At 44.3% G+C, this 15878-nt stretch overlaps 1 protein-coding gene across 10 annotated transcripts in view; it reads left to right on the top strand.

Moving 5' to 3' along the window:
• VGLL4 (vestigial like family member 4) overlaps positions 1 to 15878 on the top strand; it is a 92460-nt gene that overhangs the window by 72135 nt on the left and 4447 nt on the right. For 9 of the 10 annotated variants that reach the window (XM_040646213.2, XM_046899884.1, XM_015293055.4 and 6 more), the window contains 2 exons: positions 12755 to 12977; positions 15738 to 15858. In XM_040646213.2, coding sequence (XP_040502147.1) covers positions 12755 to 12977; positions 15738 to 15858 — 344 coding nt within the window. Of the gene's footprint in view, positions 1 to 2992; positions 3059 to 12754; positions 12978 to 15737; positions 15859 to 15878 lie in introns of those variants that run through there. The other variant, XM_015293060.4, reaches the window with a different exon arrangement.

Below are 15878 nucleotides of genomic sequence, written 5' to 3'. Positions count from 1 at the left end.
CAGGGAGCTCTTAAGAGCTGACATCAGCCTTTTCCCAGCAGGCATCATTTCTGCCTTAAGAGTCCTTGCAGGGAACTGAGAAGTCTGATAACAGTTTCTTCTCATGGCATTTTGTTTACCAAAGAGCAAATCAAATCGGTAAATGCCAGAAGCACAGAAATACTCCTTTTTCTGACTTTTTTTTTTTTTTTTAAGAAATGACACCGGGCTGTTACTGCAGCTCTGATTTTATTAGGAGGAGCATAACTGCATTTGGAACAGGGGCAGCTATGGGTAATAGGTTATGGCTGTGGTGTGGCGATTTTAAAAGCAGTTTGCTTGCTAGCAAGTTGTGGTATCACATCACTGTGATTACAGCTAGAGAGAATGAATGACATGGACATCTTCAGAAGCATTCAGATTTTGAGTCAGTGGTAAAACCGTACATGAAGCTGCCTGTTTGGGTTTCCATTGGAAGAAAGCTAGTATTTTTTCTTTGCTTGCAGAGCGCATCAGGCTGAAAGACAGCACTGTGGTTTGGGGCTGTAGAGATACAGTGCTGCGAACGGAGCACTTTCCTCTGTCTCTTGGCACCAGTTCCTGTATGGCTTGGTGGCATTAGGATTGCAATGAATGTTAATTTCTATAGGAAAACCATTACACTACCAAGATTAGCGTATGTTGGGTATGTGTAGAAGAATAATGATCTCTTGATTTGCATGATATATGGTTCGGATTCTTCTTGTAGTGAAAAAAAATGATAGATTAAAAGTGATTGAACAGTGGACATTTGGGAAAATGTATTATTTACTGTAGAGAGGTGGTCAGACATAGAGGAACGGGTTCAGAGGGTGCCTGGTGCTCCATGCCTGTCAATGCTGAAGAGGCATTTGGACAGTGCTCTCAGTAAGGTACCAAAGCAGTTGGTGAGCCCTGCAGTGGTCAGGCAGCTGGTCCTGATGATCTTTGAAGCTCCCACCTAACTGAGCTATCCAGTGCAGTTTGCTCACTTCAGTTAACGCTGTGGTAGAAGTTACATTGGCACTACTTTTTAAAAATCTCCTTTAAGCTGTCCTGAAAGTTCTCTGCATTTGAAAGTCATAGAGCAATTTAGGTTAGGCCCTGGGAAATCATTTCTTTCAACCCCTGCTCCAAGCAGGGTCAGCTGTGTCCTCTTCAAGCCTGCAGTCGCTCAAGGCAAGGAACTGAGTGAGGTGTGAAGTAATGAATAAATTAACTATGTTCCTTATTAGAGGAAGAGACCCCATCACCTTCTTCCCTGCTCTTCTCTGGCGTTCTCAGGCAGAGGGTACAAGGTAGAAATGCTCTGTAGAGAAGCAGGTCCCTGTTGAGGCAGAGGCTGGCTGTGGATCCAAGCAAGGCCTGAAGATTTAGAACTGGGCTGCAGAGGTTGTGTGGGAGTTTTCAGAAGAGTTTTTTGCTCTTAACTGCCTTTTTCGTTCCAGACTTTATGGGATATTAAGACATGTGCTTACACTGTCATTGTATTGTGACAAATGAGAACAGAAAAAAACAACCCCCACACAGCTCTGAACACCCAGTGCCTCACATTTGCTTGCAGTTCTCCTAACGTGAATGTGCCTTTGAAGTATTTGCAGTTAACCTGGTGTTTGCCAAGAGATTCTGCTGAAGCTGAAGGTCTCTGCACGACTAGTGGCGTTGGCACACTGTGGCTCTGGTTGGTTACAGCAGACAAAGGATTACATAGCAGGTTTCAAATTGCTCTTCCAGGGGTTTTCTTTTGTCTTTTTATTTTATTTTTTATTTCTTGCTTTCTCCTCGAATGATAAACCAAAATTAGACATATTTTCTTAACTATTAAAGGAGACCACTCCATTCATTCTTATTAAATTGCTTCCAACAAATGTACACGAAATGGAACCTTTGGTGAGTCTGAGTGTGTCTGAGTTAATATTTAACACTGAGGTTTGCAGACATTCTTAAGGGGGAATTTCAGGAAAGAGTCAAACCCCGTTCAGCTCAGGAGGCGGTAGCCAAGCACATGTGCAGTGCTTGTTAAGGGCAGCTCTGAGGTTGCAATTGGATTAAGAGCATTTTGATTGTGCACAGAAAGATCCGATCTGCCAAAATCTGGTTGTATGTGTAAGTACTTGGAAAAACCAGGCAGTGCTAGAGCTGTCTGTTGCAGATAGGAAGGTTTTGTTAGCTGGGTCCAGACTCGTTCCTGACCTCCCTTCCTTTGGTGAAGTGGCATAAAACCTGCCTGGACGTGGACGTGCACGGAGCCTCCTGGCTGCCGTGGGTGCGCAGTGCTGCGCCAACACTTGGCAGAGTGCAGAGCACCGAGCCCTGCTGCTGCCCTGTCATCCCAGGGGGCCTTCCTGCATCCTAATGGGAAATTCTGCGTTGCAGAAGTTATATAACTACACCGGCCCCAAAGCCCGATACCACAAGGGGTAAAAAAGAGCTGGTACCACTGACAGACATACCCTAGCTGTGTATCCCAGCCATATGGAAACAAGGGCTTAATCTCACCTCTTTTATTTAACCGTTTTCCCAGATGTTTCCTGCAGTTTGACAGATGTGCCATTTACTAGAAAGTTGTGCTCTTGAGAGTTAGAGTGTTATGGACACGGTTGCTATAGACAATGACTCTGTAAGGGTAAGACTTGGACTAAAATATTACATTAATTTCTAGTCGAATAAGTGCCTTTTTTTTTCCCCCGGACTGAGAGCGCCGGACCGGACGGTCTCCTTTCATTTTCTGTCCCGCTGTACCGCCACCAACAGACGCTCCCGACTTTAACCCGTTGCCGCGGCGCTGCCGAGTCCCGCCCGCAGCCCCCGCCCGCTCCCACCGCGCTCGGCGTCGCGGCGCTGTGGCGGCGGCCGCGGTTCCCTCCCGGGCTCCGGCAGCGCCCCGAGCGGAGCTGCTCGCGGGGCGGTGCGGCCGCGCTGTCCCGGCGCCCGGCGGGGACTCTTATCGTGACGGGGCGCCGCGCTCCGCGCCGCAGCCGCTCGCCAAGTTCGTGAGGCCCCGGGCGGGCTGCGGGAGGACGCGGCCGCCTTCGCGCGCCCTGGCAATGATTACCCTGAGGTTAGTAGCGGGCCTCGCATGGCGGCCCCGCGCCGCCGCCTCCCGCCCCCGTGGCGGCCCCCGTCGGTCAGGGGGAGCCGGCGGGAGAGGAGAGGAGAGGAGAGGAAAGGGCAGGGCTCGGCCGTGTGGGCGCTTCCCCGCTGGAAAACGCCGCCGCGCTGCTCGGTGCGAACGGAGCGGTGCTTTACGTCTCTTACATAACTCCTCCGGCGCTGTAAACAAGCGGTGCCGCTCTCAGCTCTCCAGGATTTCTCATTCACGATGTAAATAGTGCTGCGGAACGTGCCGTGCCGTGGAGCCGGAGGTGTGCTGTGCTTCCCGGCCCGGCTGTGAGCGGGGGGCGGGCGCCTCTCCGCAGCCATGAGAAAAACTTTGCAAAACATGTGGGGGAAGCCGCGGAGCGCGCTCATTGCCGCTTCGTGGTGTCTGTAATGTGGCACAGATGTGCCGGCGCTGCACAGAACGCGGCGGTCGCATCGCTCGGTGCTCCCCTCGCAGCCCGGCCGGGCCGTCAGGAGCTGCGCCGCCACGTGCCCGAGTGCGCGGCCGTGGGACGTGGCGGGTGGAAGCCCTGAGCCCCGCTGGCGCGGCCTTCCCGTCGGCATCGTGTGCTGTTCGTGCATCGGTCTCGTAAGCGGGGTGGAAACACAACCCCTGAATGCTTTTCCTTGTCATTTAAATTGTAACTAAAGCCTCCCTTAAGCCACAAGTGAGATGTTGCTGTCGATTGTAGGCTCTGACACCTTAAACTCGACGGCAGAGCACCTGCCGCTGCTAGGTGCTGCTTTGCTTATCAGCCTCTCACTGTATTGCTGTGAACAGCTATGCAAAACGCAGTGAAGCTGTTAGCATCTTTATAGTGCTTCTAGAGATTGCCGTAATTCAGGTTTTACAGCAATTATAAAGAGATTCAATAAAGTTTTAATGAAATGTATATTGCTTTTATAAGACAGCCGATGAAACATATTTTGTAAAAAACTATTTAAACACTGCTCTTACTGTGAAGGTGCGAAGACTTTTGTGAGTATTTCTGAAGTCTCAAAGTGAATGAATGCACTTTTGCATCTTTCTCCGCTTCGCATCAGCTAACACTACATTGCCTGTCTGATGGATGGGGACCATAATTTCCAGGCATTAATGATCCCAGGCCCTTTTTTTCTGTCTTTAAGGATTGTTAAAGCTGGAAAACAAATCTCTGTCATCCTACCTCCTGCTGATCTGACATCATTAACTCCAGCAGTGTCACTTTATTTCGAGTGGTTCGTGTTGTTCAAGCTCTTCCTACATAATTTTTCCATTCTTGTGTTGTTGACATCTTTTCCTATGCACAGAATCTATTTGATGGAAATGATTAAGCCATTCCTCTATGCTGAGCATACCTGTTGCAGTCTTTTATGTGATTGAACTAAATAATACCCCATAACTTTGCAAATTTGGGGTTCTCAGGTTGATTTAAGCTGGCTCTTCCTAGCTTTTGCAAAAATAGTTACATGATGTGTGGTAAGCAATGAATGAAAGTAATTTTTCAAATCAAAAAGCAGAAAGTATTGTAAGGAACTACCAGAAAATACCGTAAGAAAATGTAACTGCCCTTTTTTATTTCCTCTAACAGTTCTGCAGTTTCACCATTGAGTTTCAACACCACCAAGTTTTTCCAGAGCCTGCAGAACAGACTGATGTACCCTGGCAACATTGAGCACACATGTATGTGGCTAATCTTGTTGCACTAGGGCATGACCCGCTGCCGTGTGTGTTTTATATGCAAGCTTTCTCCTGACGTTGGCCCACAGTTTTCTCTATGTGATCATAAATAGTTTTTACAGTATTTTCCAGTGACTCAGTACAAAAGGTTTGTTGCATGTGCCAAGTCTGACTTCAAAAGGATGTTAACATGGCTGAATTGTAAAAGCTGCACGTGACCCAGCACATGAATGGGTAGAATGTAAGAGGAATTGCCTGCCAAAAGTTCTTGGGTGGTGGGCATTGCAGTTGGGTACCAATTAATTGTTTATAGCTCTCTCTGAATTTTTGCAGTAAGCCCTCTGTTTTCCTGGAAGCATCTTTGCTCTTCCTATCAGATATTCCTTCCTGCTTGTTAGAAACTTCAGGAAAGTTTGGAGTGTCTCTGCAATCTCATGTTTTATCTTTTGCTTTTCTGGATGCTTTTCTTCTCCAAGCAATTTGGAGTTCCTTATGGACATGAAACAGTTCAGGCTTCTATGCAGATCCTTCTACTTTCTGTTCCAGCAGTTATGTCCTTTTCTTGCTCATGGTGTGTTCATCTCTTTATACGCAGTAGCCTGGCTTGCACTCCAGATGTGAATAGTGGCTGGCTCCCCTCTCTTTTACCAGCTTTATTTGGCTCTCCGAATGTGATTATTGTGCCTTCAAGCACCCACATGCCATGGTACCTCTGCATCATCTGCTTTTGAGCCAGAAATGAAACCTTAGTTCTAGGACCTTTTGAGCCAGAAATGACAACCCTATCATTAAGTTCCAGTATTGATCTGTATGAGTTTTGCAGTTCTACTGTGACTATCTTTAACAAAAAAAAAAAGTACTCTGTAGTAGCTGCATCTTCTAAAGACAGACTGATCCTCAGCGGGGCCTTTTTCAGCTTCTGCAGCATTCACATCTTCTGCGTTTTGGCTTTCACAGTTGGCAGAAACAGTTCTTCCATCACGTTTTTCTGGTAGCGCTGTGCAGCTTTGTTGGAGGACGCTGGAGCTGCTCTGCCGCTGTGTGAGTTGTGGGATCGTGGTGCAAGCAGGTAAATCCTGAAGGTTTGGTTACTTTTTTCTCCCTCCCAAGAATGGTGCAGTTCCTGAGGCTGTCCCACAGTCAGGAGAACAGTGAGCCCAAGGATGTGCCGTTCAGGTTGAAGGACCAGCACGTTTTTTCTCTCCTGGCTGTTGAGTTGGCTGGATGTCCTTTGTCTCCAATCCCGGAAAACTCCGAGCTGATGGGAGCTTTTGTCAGCAGTTGGTTTCCACCTAAATGCCCAATTTTAACGGAATGTCGAGGAGATGAAAGGAGCTTATGTTTACACTCCTGGAATCATAGCCACAATGGTGCATTTTAGGAAACTTTTCTACAATTACTGCAATGTTCTGTTACAGTTGGACACTTGTTATTGTGGTAATAATGAAATGCTGGAAGTTTCTTCTATTGTTCCACTTTATCAGGCAGTTTTTTGTTTTTTCTAACAGTCCAATTCATATTTATTGTTACTTCAGAGAATGAATGAGATCACTTCAGACCTTTTGCAGATATTTATTGTATGTTAAAATTTGCTAATTACCTCTGGGGTATACCCTCAGGTAAAACCTCTTCAAAAACCGTGGTTCTTCAGAATGAGCAGTTGGGTGTGGCATCAGAGGCTTACTTGAGGAGTTTGGGAGGCGAGGAGTGCAGGCAGAGCAGAGAATTTGTGGGTGAGGAGACTGCTTTCTGTAAATATTGAATTAAGGAAGCAGATAGCCTGCACACTGTACCTATGTTAGTGAGGTAACGTGGTCGTCATTTCTGGCTTGGATGTGCACGCGTGTACTGCAGCAGTGACATCATCCCTCATTTAACAAATCCCAGAGTTGGACTTCTCTGTGTAGGGAACGGCTTGCAGTATGAAGCAGTGGCACCTTTCACAGCGCCTGTCTGTGTGTTGGGGCAAAGTTGACCAAATGCCAACTAATAAATAAATAATTCCATGAGGAAAATGGGATCTGAGATCGTGTCTAATTGATTTTACTGTACATAAGATGTAGGTTTCAGTTTTGTGGGTTTGGCTTTTGACTGAGGCCTTACATCATGCGGTTCTCCTGCATTCTTTCATCCTTGTGAACATTAAGCCTTCAAGAAGGGAAGCTCTTCTGTATCTGAATACTTCGCATGCTGCTGGCAGGCGGTAATGGGACAGCTTATTATTAATTTCTTTCTTTTACTCTGAGATTTCTTCTCAGTGCTGATTACACTTGGCAGTAACTATTCGGTCCAGAGTTTTAACTCTTAAAGTCTTGTTTTAGTGAAGATAAATTTAGAAAGTATGACCTATCTTTTATATGTGGGGTTATCCTATTTCTTGTTAATATGATTTCAGTGGTTGTATTGTAAATTCTCAGAGGGTTTTCCACAGGCTGTAGCTCTTAAGCTGGAAAAAATAGTGAATTGCTCTTTTTTTTTGTCAGGGAATTGCAGAATGCTGACAACAGGGGGTGGAGAGAGCAGGGGAAAGGCAGCCCGGGTTGGTGCATGCATGCTTCTGACTCTTACAGAACTTGTGTAAATAAGATGCTTAACTCTCCAAACTGAGCATGGTGCTCAAGTTGAAAAATTCAGCACAACAAAAGCTCTGGTCTGGAAAGAGTGATGTTTAATAATAGGTGGCTGGAGAAGCTTCAAGGCAGGGCTTGAAATCCTGGGTACCTTTGCTGAGTAGATTGTAACCTGGGGTGGAAGGTGAAAACATAGCGACCTGCTTCTTCCCTTGGTTATACACGCGTGGACGGCGAAAGAGAAGAGGATTTGCCAGATGCAGGCCTTGCTTAGAGGTCTGCTGCAGCCAGCTGCATGGAGAGCTGCTGCTCCGGAGGAGTCTGCCAGCCCCAGCTGTTCTCCACAGCCACAGCAGGAGGTAGGCCAGCAGCTGCAGGTGCTTGGAGGGCAACAGTAGGATGCCCTGGGCCTGTCTGCGTTATCAGTGCGTTGGGCAGAACAAGATTTCCAGGGAGCCTAAAAGGTTTCCTGAAGTTGGGGATACACCGAACAGACAACACTTAAATAACAGCTGTGGCAAAAAAGGGAAGCGTTCTCCATCTTTGTCAGGAAACCATATCAGCCCTCCAGATTCTGTGGAGGAAATGGTTCTTGCAAAACAATAATCTCTTGCAAAATGCCTACTTGGAAGCCTTTGAGGATGGAGTGCTAAGCCATATAAGGAAAAGGCTACTAAGAGAATGGGATGGGAACGTGCTATGTGGTTTGGTGGCAGCCTTTCATAGTAGACCTGATTTGGGTTGCTTGGGCTATTTGTTCATGTTGTGAATGCTTCAGATAATTGGCTGACGCTCAGTGAGCAAACTGCTAGTTAGTATCGTCAGGTTTTGTTTGTTTTTAGGGAATTCAGATTGCTTAAAAATCGTGAGCAAGGACCACTTAGGATTTGTCCCCTCTGAGTCATTCATTAGTATAGAAAGTCTTCTTACATTCTTGCATTGCTACCTCACAATAACAGAGTTAATGCATGTAAACAGAGCTTTTGTGGGAAGTGATCCCCATCGTGTGAAGAGGATACTTGCTATCAGTGGGTTACAAATCCTGAAGTAGGCTTCAACAAAAGCAGCTGTCATCTTTCAAGCTGAAGGATTAATGAGTAAGTAGTACAGTAGGAGATGTCAAAAAATGAGTATTACAGAGGATGCTAGTTTGAACTAAGTTACACAAATGAAATAACTTACAGTTGGCAACATTACATATTGTGTTAGTATAAGGAAAACCGTCTCACGTGCACTCGAAGTGGATACTTGTTCTTTCTGCAAGTAAAACACACTCCTGCAGTACAATCATTTCAAGTTAGAGCTCTGCTGCTGCCAAAGGGAGTGTGAAACGTCTGTGATTTCTTTACTTGGAGGTACAGTAATACTTTTGGCATCTGTTCCTTACAAATCTATGGGCTGGAAGTGAGTGTAAGCAAAACTGTCCCCTTTCGGTGGGCCTCTTTTTTTCCTTTTCCTGAAGCAGTTGGCAGCGTAAGGCGGTTCCTGTAGGATGAGTGTGAATTACAGCCACTCTGTGCCAGTGAACAGAACAGCTGCATTTAAAGGTTGTACAAAAGACTGTAAGAACAGCGCATTTTAGCTACCTTTGAACGACTTCCTGCTGAAGGCTGAAACACTGCTTGCAATTAACAAACACTGAGAACCAAACTGAGCAGACTTCCAGCTAACAGTCAGGATGTGTGTGGTTTTGGTATGACATCCATCTGAGCACATGATGCTTGGTAAGTGCCGGAGCCTCGGTTATGATTCACTGGGGAGAAACATGGAAAACAATGTCTGTTTTTTAAGTGCAAGAGAAATGAATTTAAGATTGGAGTCGTGAATAATTTTGTTCAAGTAAACCTGCGAGTAGCTTGAGAAACTGTTCAGAGGGGGATGGGAGGGTGCTGTGTATGCTGAGGCAGCAGCTCCTCGCTGCCTGGGGGTGCTCAGGTTCTCACCGGTGCCAATGGCTGTTCTTTAAGCCACTGGAGATGCACTACAGAGGTGCATTCACCTCTGAAGATGGACTCCAGAGTTTTACCTGTGGCGATGCTTAAGACAAAATGGAGCTGGGGGATGATAGGGCAGTTTGGACAGCTGGATTAACTTGCAGTGTATGCTTTGTAATTATTTGTCAAACGTGGATCTGCCTGTGGAATTTTTCACCCTTACCTTTAAATAGGAGATCCATCTCTGTACTGGCTCAGCGCATGCGGCATTTTTAAACTCATTCACTTCTATAACTGTCTTGAAGCACATGCAGTTTTGATTGCCCCTTCAGACAAAGCATCTCACAGCAGAACAAGAACAGAACAGTTTTCCAAAACAGAATTTTCATAGCTGTACTTGGAAGGAAAATAGACAAAATATCTTAATGAAATATTTACATTGCATTCTGTTTTCACAGAAGTTAATAAAATAATAGTTTTCATACTGTTCCTGTGGTCTGGCTTTTTAGCAAGAACAGAACTATTTCTAATTTACAAATTGCCTGCATCTTGTGCAGATAGGAAGTGCAAATTTAAGTACATTTTTCAGATTAATTCCGTCAATAATAATAATAATAAAAAAGGGAAAACTTTCAGGTGCATCAAGGCATTTCTAACACAAAATTACTTTTCAAATTGCATTACTTAACTGCTGAATTAATGAATACTCTGCGCATACATATTTTTATGTACAATTGTTTTACAAGTGGAGTCAGATGTCTGCAGGGTTTGCTATTTATATTGAAGCAGGAGGGACTCAGAAGTGCTGGGCTATTTTCACAAGGGCAGAGCTATCACGTTACTGCACCGTGCTGTAAAATGGTGAGCTGGGCTCACAGAAGTTAACGCCTGATGCTGCAGTTACTTTCCATTTTTTGGCCAGGACTGTTTGTTTTAAGGTAGATGAGTTGAGAGGATTTTTGAAGAGCCGGGTATGAATTGTTCCCTGTCCGGAAGAGCTGCTGTTCTAATTTAGGAAAAGGGAGTTATTTGCCTACAGAAGGGGCTGGGGTGTGGTCTGCAGAGGTTACTGAGATAACTCGGTAATTTTAGGTGTCTTTGGGAAGCTGTGCTCTGCTTCCTGCCTTCAGACTCCTTTCCCAGTTTCTTCATCCCTTTCTTTTCAAAAATCTTTGCAGAGAACTTCATTTGTTTTGGCAGAACTACCCGTTCACCAGCATTTAGGGCCGTGACTGCTTGTTTAATGCGGGGAGTGAAATATTGTGCAAAATGATAAATGTATGAAGCTTGGAAATTCCAGTAGGTTTGTTCATCACCGGCACTTGACAGCTTCCCCTCCCCCCTGCTATAAATGCAGCATGAAGAAGCTGAAATCCCAGTTCTAAGAGACAGAAAAAAAACCCAACAAACCAAAACAAAAAGCCAACCCCCCAACCTGGTGTAGCTGCATTTTTTCTGAACAGGGATTTATTTCTTTTGTTTTAATTTGAAGCAGTAGTGAAAAGTAGGAATCTCCTCTAGCTGTATTTGTATTTTTAATCTCCAAATTGCTGTTTAAATCGCAATAGACAAGTGAGATTTAGTTGAACAGTGAGATTTTGGCTTGTGAACACCAAAGATATCGCACTGCAGTGAGCCGTTAGCATCACCTGAACCCTGCCTGCTCTGCTGGCTTCTCATCTGTTACTTACAGCCGTGTAGGGGCAGCTGTCCGGGTACAGAAGCAACCTGTAAAGGTGTGCTATTCATGAAGTTCCATACTTGCTTAGAGTTTGTTATGTTCGGTTAATGTTTTCTGTACTGTAATTTAAGATGAGGCTACTGTGCTTTAAATATAGAATCTGTTATACTGCCATTAAGTCTCACGTTTGCATGTCATTGGCTCAGAGCAGTGCAATCCTAAACTTGCTTGCTTCTGAATGCTGATCTGTGAAGTAGGCTTGTGAGCTGAAATGGTACCAGAGCTGGCAGGGGACCGAGATGTAACACTGAGAGAATGTATTTCCTGGTGGTGTGTGTGCTGCTTTGTTGGATCTAAATCTGGCCTGCAAAGGAGGATTCAAGAAACACTTGGTTTTCAGAGGACATATCCAGCACTGGCTGTGGAACCATGCAGGTTAGGTTTTATGGCTGATTCCAGCCATCTACAATTACTACTTTGTAATTAATTAAAAGGGATACGTGCTAGCCAGCAGGGCAGGGATCTGAGCAGTTAACAAATAGTACAACTTGTCCCTTGACTTTTCCCTTCTATTGGGCTGAAGATGGAATTATTCAGCAAAGGTTCTGTTCCTGAATACAGGGAGATCTAAACCCTCATTTTGAGCACAGGATGGCTTTCCTAGTTCTTATATAGAGGGACCACAGCTATTGGAACAGTTTTGAGGAAAATTAAGTAGTACCCTGGAGAAAAAAAGTTGAGAGAAGCAAGAATAATCAAGAATGGCATGAAGATGATGAGCCAGGAAGTCATGGCTTTCTCCTAATGCAAGAACTAAAGCAATAGCAGACCAAGCTATTAGATTTTAAGTTAAATGGAAATGAACAGAAAGTGCTGTGAGGAAAGGATATCTAATAGAGCATGTAGTTTAACGTGTGGGATCCATCATGGGAGGTTGCCATCGAGGCTGAGGTGGTGCATTGTGCTCACTGGTAGCAGCCGTGTGTTCCCACCTGCCGGGCGGACCCACGCTGAGCCAGTGGTCAGCAGGTGGCTGTGAGTGATGGGTGGGTGAAGCTCCTTTCCTTGGTTCACCGCCTTCCTGTAATGAAGATGTGTGTACTGCCCATACAGCAAGAAGTACGGTGTAAAGTGAAATATCTCATACATGAGTACAAAATCAGTGTTGTTTTAGTTGCAGTGAATGAAAGCTTGATTGTGTGAGTGTCTGAGACCTCCTCACTGAGATTTACTGTTCAGCAGTAATTTGAAATTATTCTTTTGAAGATTAATGGTAATTAAATGGTTCTGAGATGTGTAGTTTGCTTCTCTTTCATTTTCTTCTCTGAAAATTGTGCTTCCTGCTTTGAATCACTGAATTTTGCTGTTACCATCCCCTGTCCTTCAGCTAAATAAGCTTTTGGGCTTCAGCAGTGCTTAGAGAATACTGCAGTGTTAGGAGGCAGAGTTCCATTAGTAGTATTCCAAATGAGGAGGTGACTGATGATAACAAAGACCTATATTATATTATAACCAGTTGTTACTTTAACTCATTGCATTTAGAAAAGCTTCTTAAGAAATTCCAAAAATGCTGAAGAGTTCTGAAAGTGAACGTTGGTCGCCAGAGTTTGCAAGTGTGAATCATTTTCTTGCCTTCACTGGGAGGTGGCTGGATAGACGAGGGTACCTCACCAAGGGATGCTATACCCCTCCTCCAAAGCCAAGCAGAATGCACTGCCTCACATTTCTTAAAGGGATTAAATGCAGCATATGTCACTGTAGCTTCTAAAAACCAGTAAGTTCTTTGACTTTTTTCTTTCTCATTTATTAGAAACAAGACTGCCAATGGAGATTATCGGAAGGAGCACAGAGAGAGGAGTCGCAGCCCGATAGAGAGGGCTGCTGCCCCAACCATGAGCCTTCATGCCAATCACATGTATGCCTCAATCCCAAGTCTGACCATGGATCAACCTCTCGCACTGACCAAAAACAGCATGGATGCAACCCGAACAGTTGGCATCACACCTACACTGACTTCTGTGGAACGGCAGCAGGTATTGGCTTCTGGGTTGACAAGGAAGTGGGTGGCTGTAGAAATCCTTGCTGCAGACACAATGAGGACTTCCCAGACGTAAGCAGAACATATTGTGAGTTACAGTAGGTAGGCAATACCATTCTTCAGGCAAATTGTATTTTAAAAAACACAGTGAATGTCAGCTCAGTGTGCTTAACGTGACTTAAATTCCTAGTGTTCAAATGCATCTGTCAGAGATTTCTTAGCCATGCTGCTGCTTCTCATGCTTTGCTAAGCTTGTGAACGCATGCGTTTGAATTGGGAATACTAAGTCAGTGTTGCCATGGCTAAGTGAGGCTCTGGTACCTGTCAGGCAATAACTGATGCAATGCTTATGTAGAGGGCATTTATATGTGCTCCCATTGGCAATCAGTGAGTGCTTCCCTGCCCTGCGCCAGCTTCATGCTGCTAGGATTGATGAACAACTGGATATAAGACAGAAAAGGGTTTTAATTGAATTTTGCACTGAATTTTCCAAGTGAAAGAAACAGAAACTCCAATGATTTTAGTTGTCCTGGCTAGTCAGAAGCATTCACTGTGCTCTCCAGATCAGTGTTGTATCACTATTTGTAATAGTTTTTCCTAAAGCAAAATAATGACTTTTGGTAATTCTGTACTATTGCTCCATACACTGCAGTGGTTTGGGTTTTTTTTATTAGTTCTCTTAGTTTTGGCTGTTGGCTCTTTTTTCTGCATTGTATTTGTTTGTTTTCCTGGAGAAGCGCTGAAGGTGAGCATGTTGATGCAAGTTATACAAAACCAGTTTTCATATGTGCCAGGCTTGCTTTTATCCTCGCTCGCTTTAGTTGAGTGGTGAAGCACAATAATTGAGTTATAATGAACTGCAGTGTTGAGAACTTAGACTGGCCTGTATACCCAAGCTCTTCCTTCCTTCCTTTCTTCCTTCCTTCTACCCCTCCACTGATGCACTGCAAAGGGTAAATACGTGGAGTGGATGATCTTTCTGAGGCTGGGATTTTTTATATGCAATCTGTTGAAAGCCTTTTTCCACTGGAGCGTGTACGTTATATCTACTGTGTACATTTCTACCACGGTTTGCTACGTACACTGATCTACATTTTGCCACACCATTTTGCCTAGCTTTACACCAGTGTCACTGCTATCTTGCATCATTCGGCACGCAGCTCACAGTTAATTGTTCTGTGCAGAACAGCTCTTCTTTGCTCTCAGCGTTCAGTGATGACAGAGGAGGAAGGGACAGGCTGCCAGTGACGCCACTGCTGCCCTTTGATAGCATGACTGCTGCTTCTTAGCTTGGCAGCTAACACCACTGACGCTCTTCTGTTTTAGTGTTTGACTTGGGCTGATTCCTATTACCCATCAGCAGATTCACCTCTATTTTGTTATCTTTGATATCTTGAGCTAGATTCCAGTCTTCTTTCTTGAGGAAATAGGATGTTGAGGTGAGAAATGGCTAAGATCACAGAGTAGAAATGGTACAAGGGAAAAATAATGTATTGAAAATACATTATATATTTTTCATCTTGCATGTTGAATGGGATTTTATCTTACTGTATGTTTCCGACAGAGAGGAAGATAAAATACCTTTTATTTTAGGTGGTATACAGGTATTCAGTTGCAGTAGCTGCTGTTTTTACATTCACAGCTTCTCATCCCAGTGTTTTTTATATACATAGGCACAGTCTGCTCGGTGCACCTGCACACGCAGAATCATACCGGGGGTTCTGTACGATGCCTTATCCCTGCCTCTTGTTTTTGGCAGTGGTGTACACATTCCTGAGACAAGCTCTCCTACTATTTCTCTCTGCTTCTCGTATCTTGCATGTCTAAAGAAGCACGTATATATTTCTTAAACAGCTAAACCTTTTTTCTTTATTTACTTTCTGACATTGCTGTGCATGCAGTAAGGTGTGAGTGGCATTTGTTCTGGTTGTGCCTATACAAATAGCATTAAACCTGCCCTTGAAAGCCCATCTCTTCTCCCTTCTTTCTTCCTCTTGAAGAACAGAAAAGTTTTTTTCATTATGAAGTGCTGCATTACCTTGTATGTGGTAGATAAAATAGTGGTTTTTGCTGATTTTGCTGCAGGGATTTAGAAAATGGACAAGAAATTAAAACTGTGTTAATCCCGCTAATTCTCTTAATCTTTTGGACACTTGATTAACTTGCACTGAGTATGGCAGAATGGACTTCTCATATGGTAAAGCATGCCCATGATCCAAAGCACGTGTAGTTCCATACCTTTAGGTACCTCAGAGAAGAAGGTCATTTCTTTTCCTAAGGCTTTGTTTCAATGCAACATTGATATGGCAAACAACTATAATAAGAATATTTTATATTTGCACTTTGTATGAAGTATACATTGTGGAATTCAAATTTTATGAATATATATTCTGAGGCATTTGCATGTGTCGAGGATGGAAAAGGATGATGTTTATTAAGTAGTGCTAGAAAAGCAGATGAACTATAACAGGAAAGTGTATACAGTCAAGACTTGCTCAGGAGCTTTTCATATATTCTAGCGTATGGGCTTGATTGTTTTGTGGCTGGAGTACAGAATTAGGCTAGGAGATCTACTTTGTGAATGCAAAATGGTGCCACTGAAACTTGATTAGCCCTCAGAAGATCTGTAAGATCTGTGAAGGTCTTCAGTTCTGTCTGCATGCATCTCCAGTGATGATGCAGATGCAAAGAACTGCTGTTAGATGATGTCCAGCTGCCGTACTGAGTGGAAGTTTCCTTTTCTGTCCCCCATTAGAACCGTCCGTCCGTCATTACGTGTGCTTCTGCAAACAACCGGAACTGCAACCTCTCTCACTGCCCCATTGCTCACAGTGGCTGCGGTTCAGCAGTGCCTGCCTACAGAAGACCCTCTAGCAGTAAGTTACATCTCAGCACT

Source organism: Gallus gallus, chromosome 12 (genome assembly GCF_016699485.2).
Source record: "Gallus gallus isolate bGalGal1 chromosome 12, bGalGal1.mat.broiler.GRCg7b, whole genome shotgun sequence".
NCBI classification, from domain to species: domain Eukaryota; kingdom Metazoa; phylum Chordata; class Aves; order Galliformes; family Phasianidae; genus Gallus; species Gallus gallus.
The sequence above is the reverse complement of the archived record's forward strand: the minus strand, read 5'-3'. Positions and strand labels throughout refer to the sequence as shown.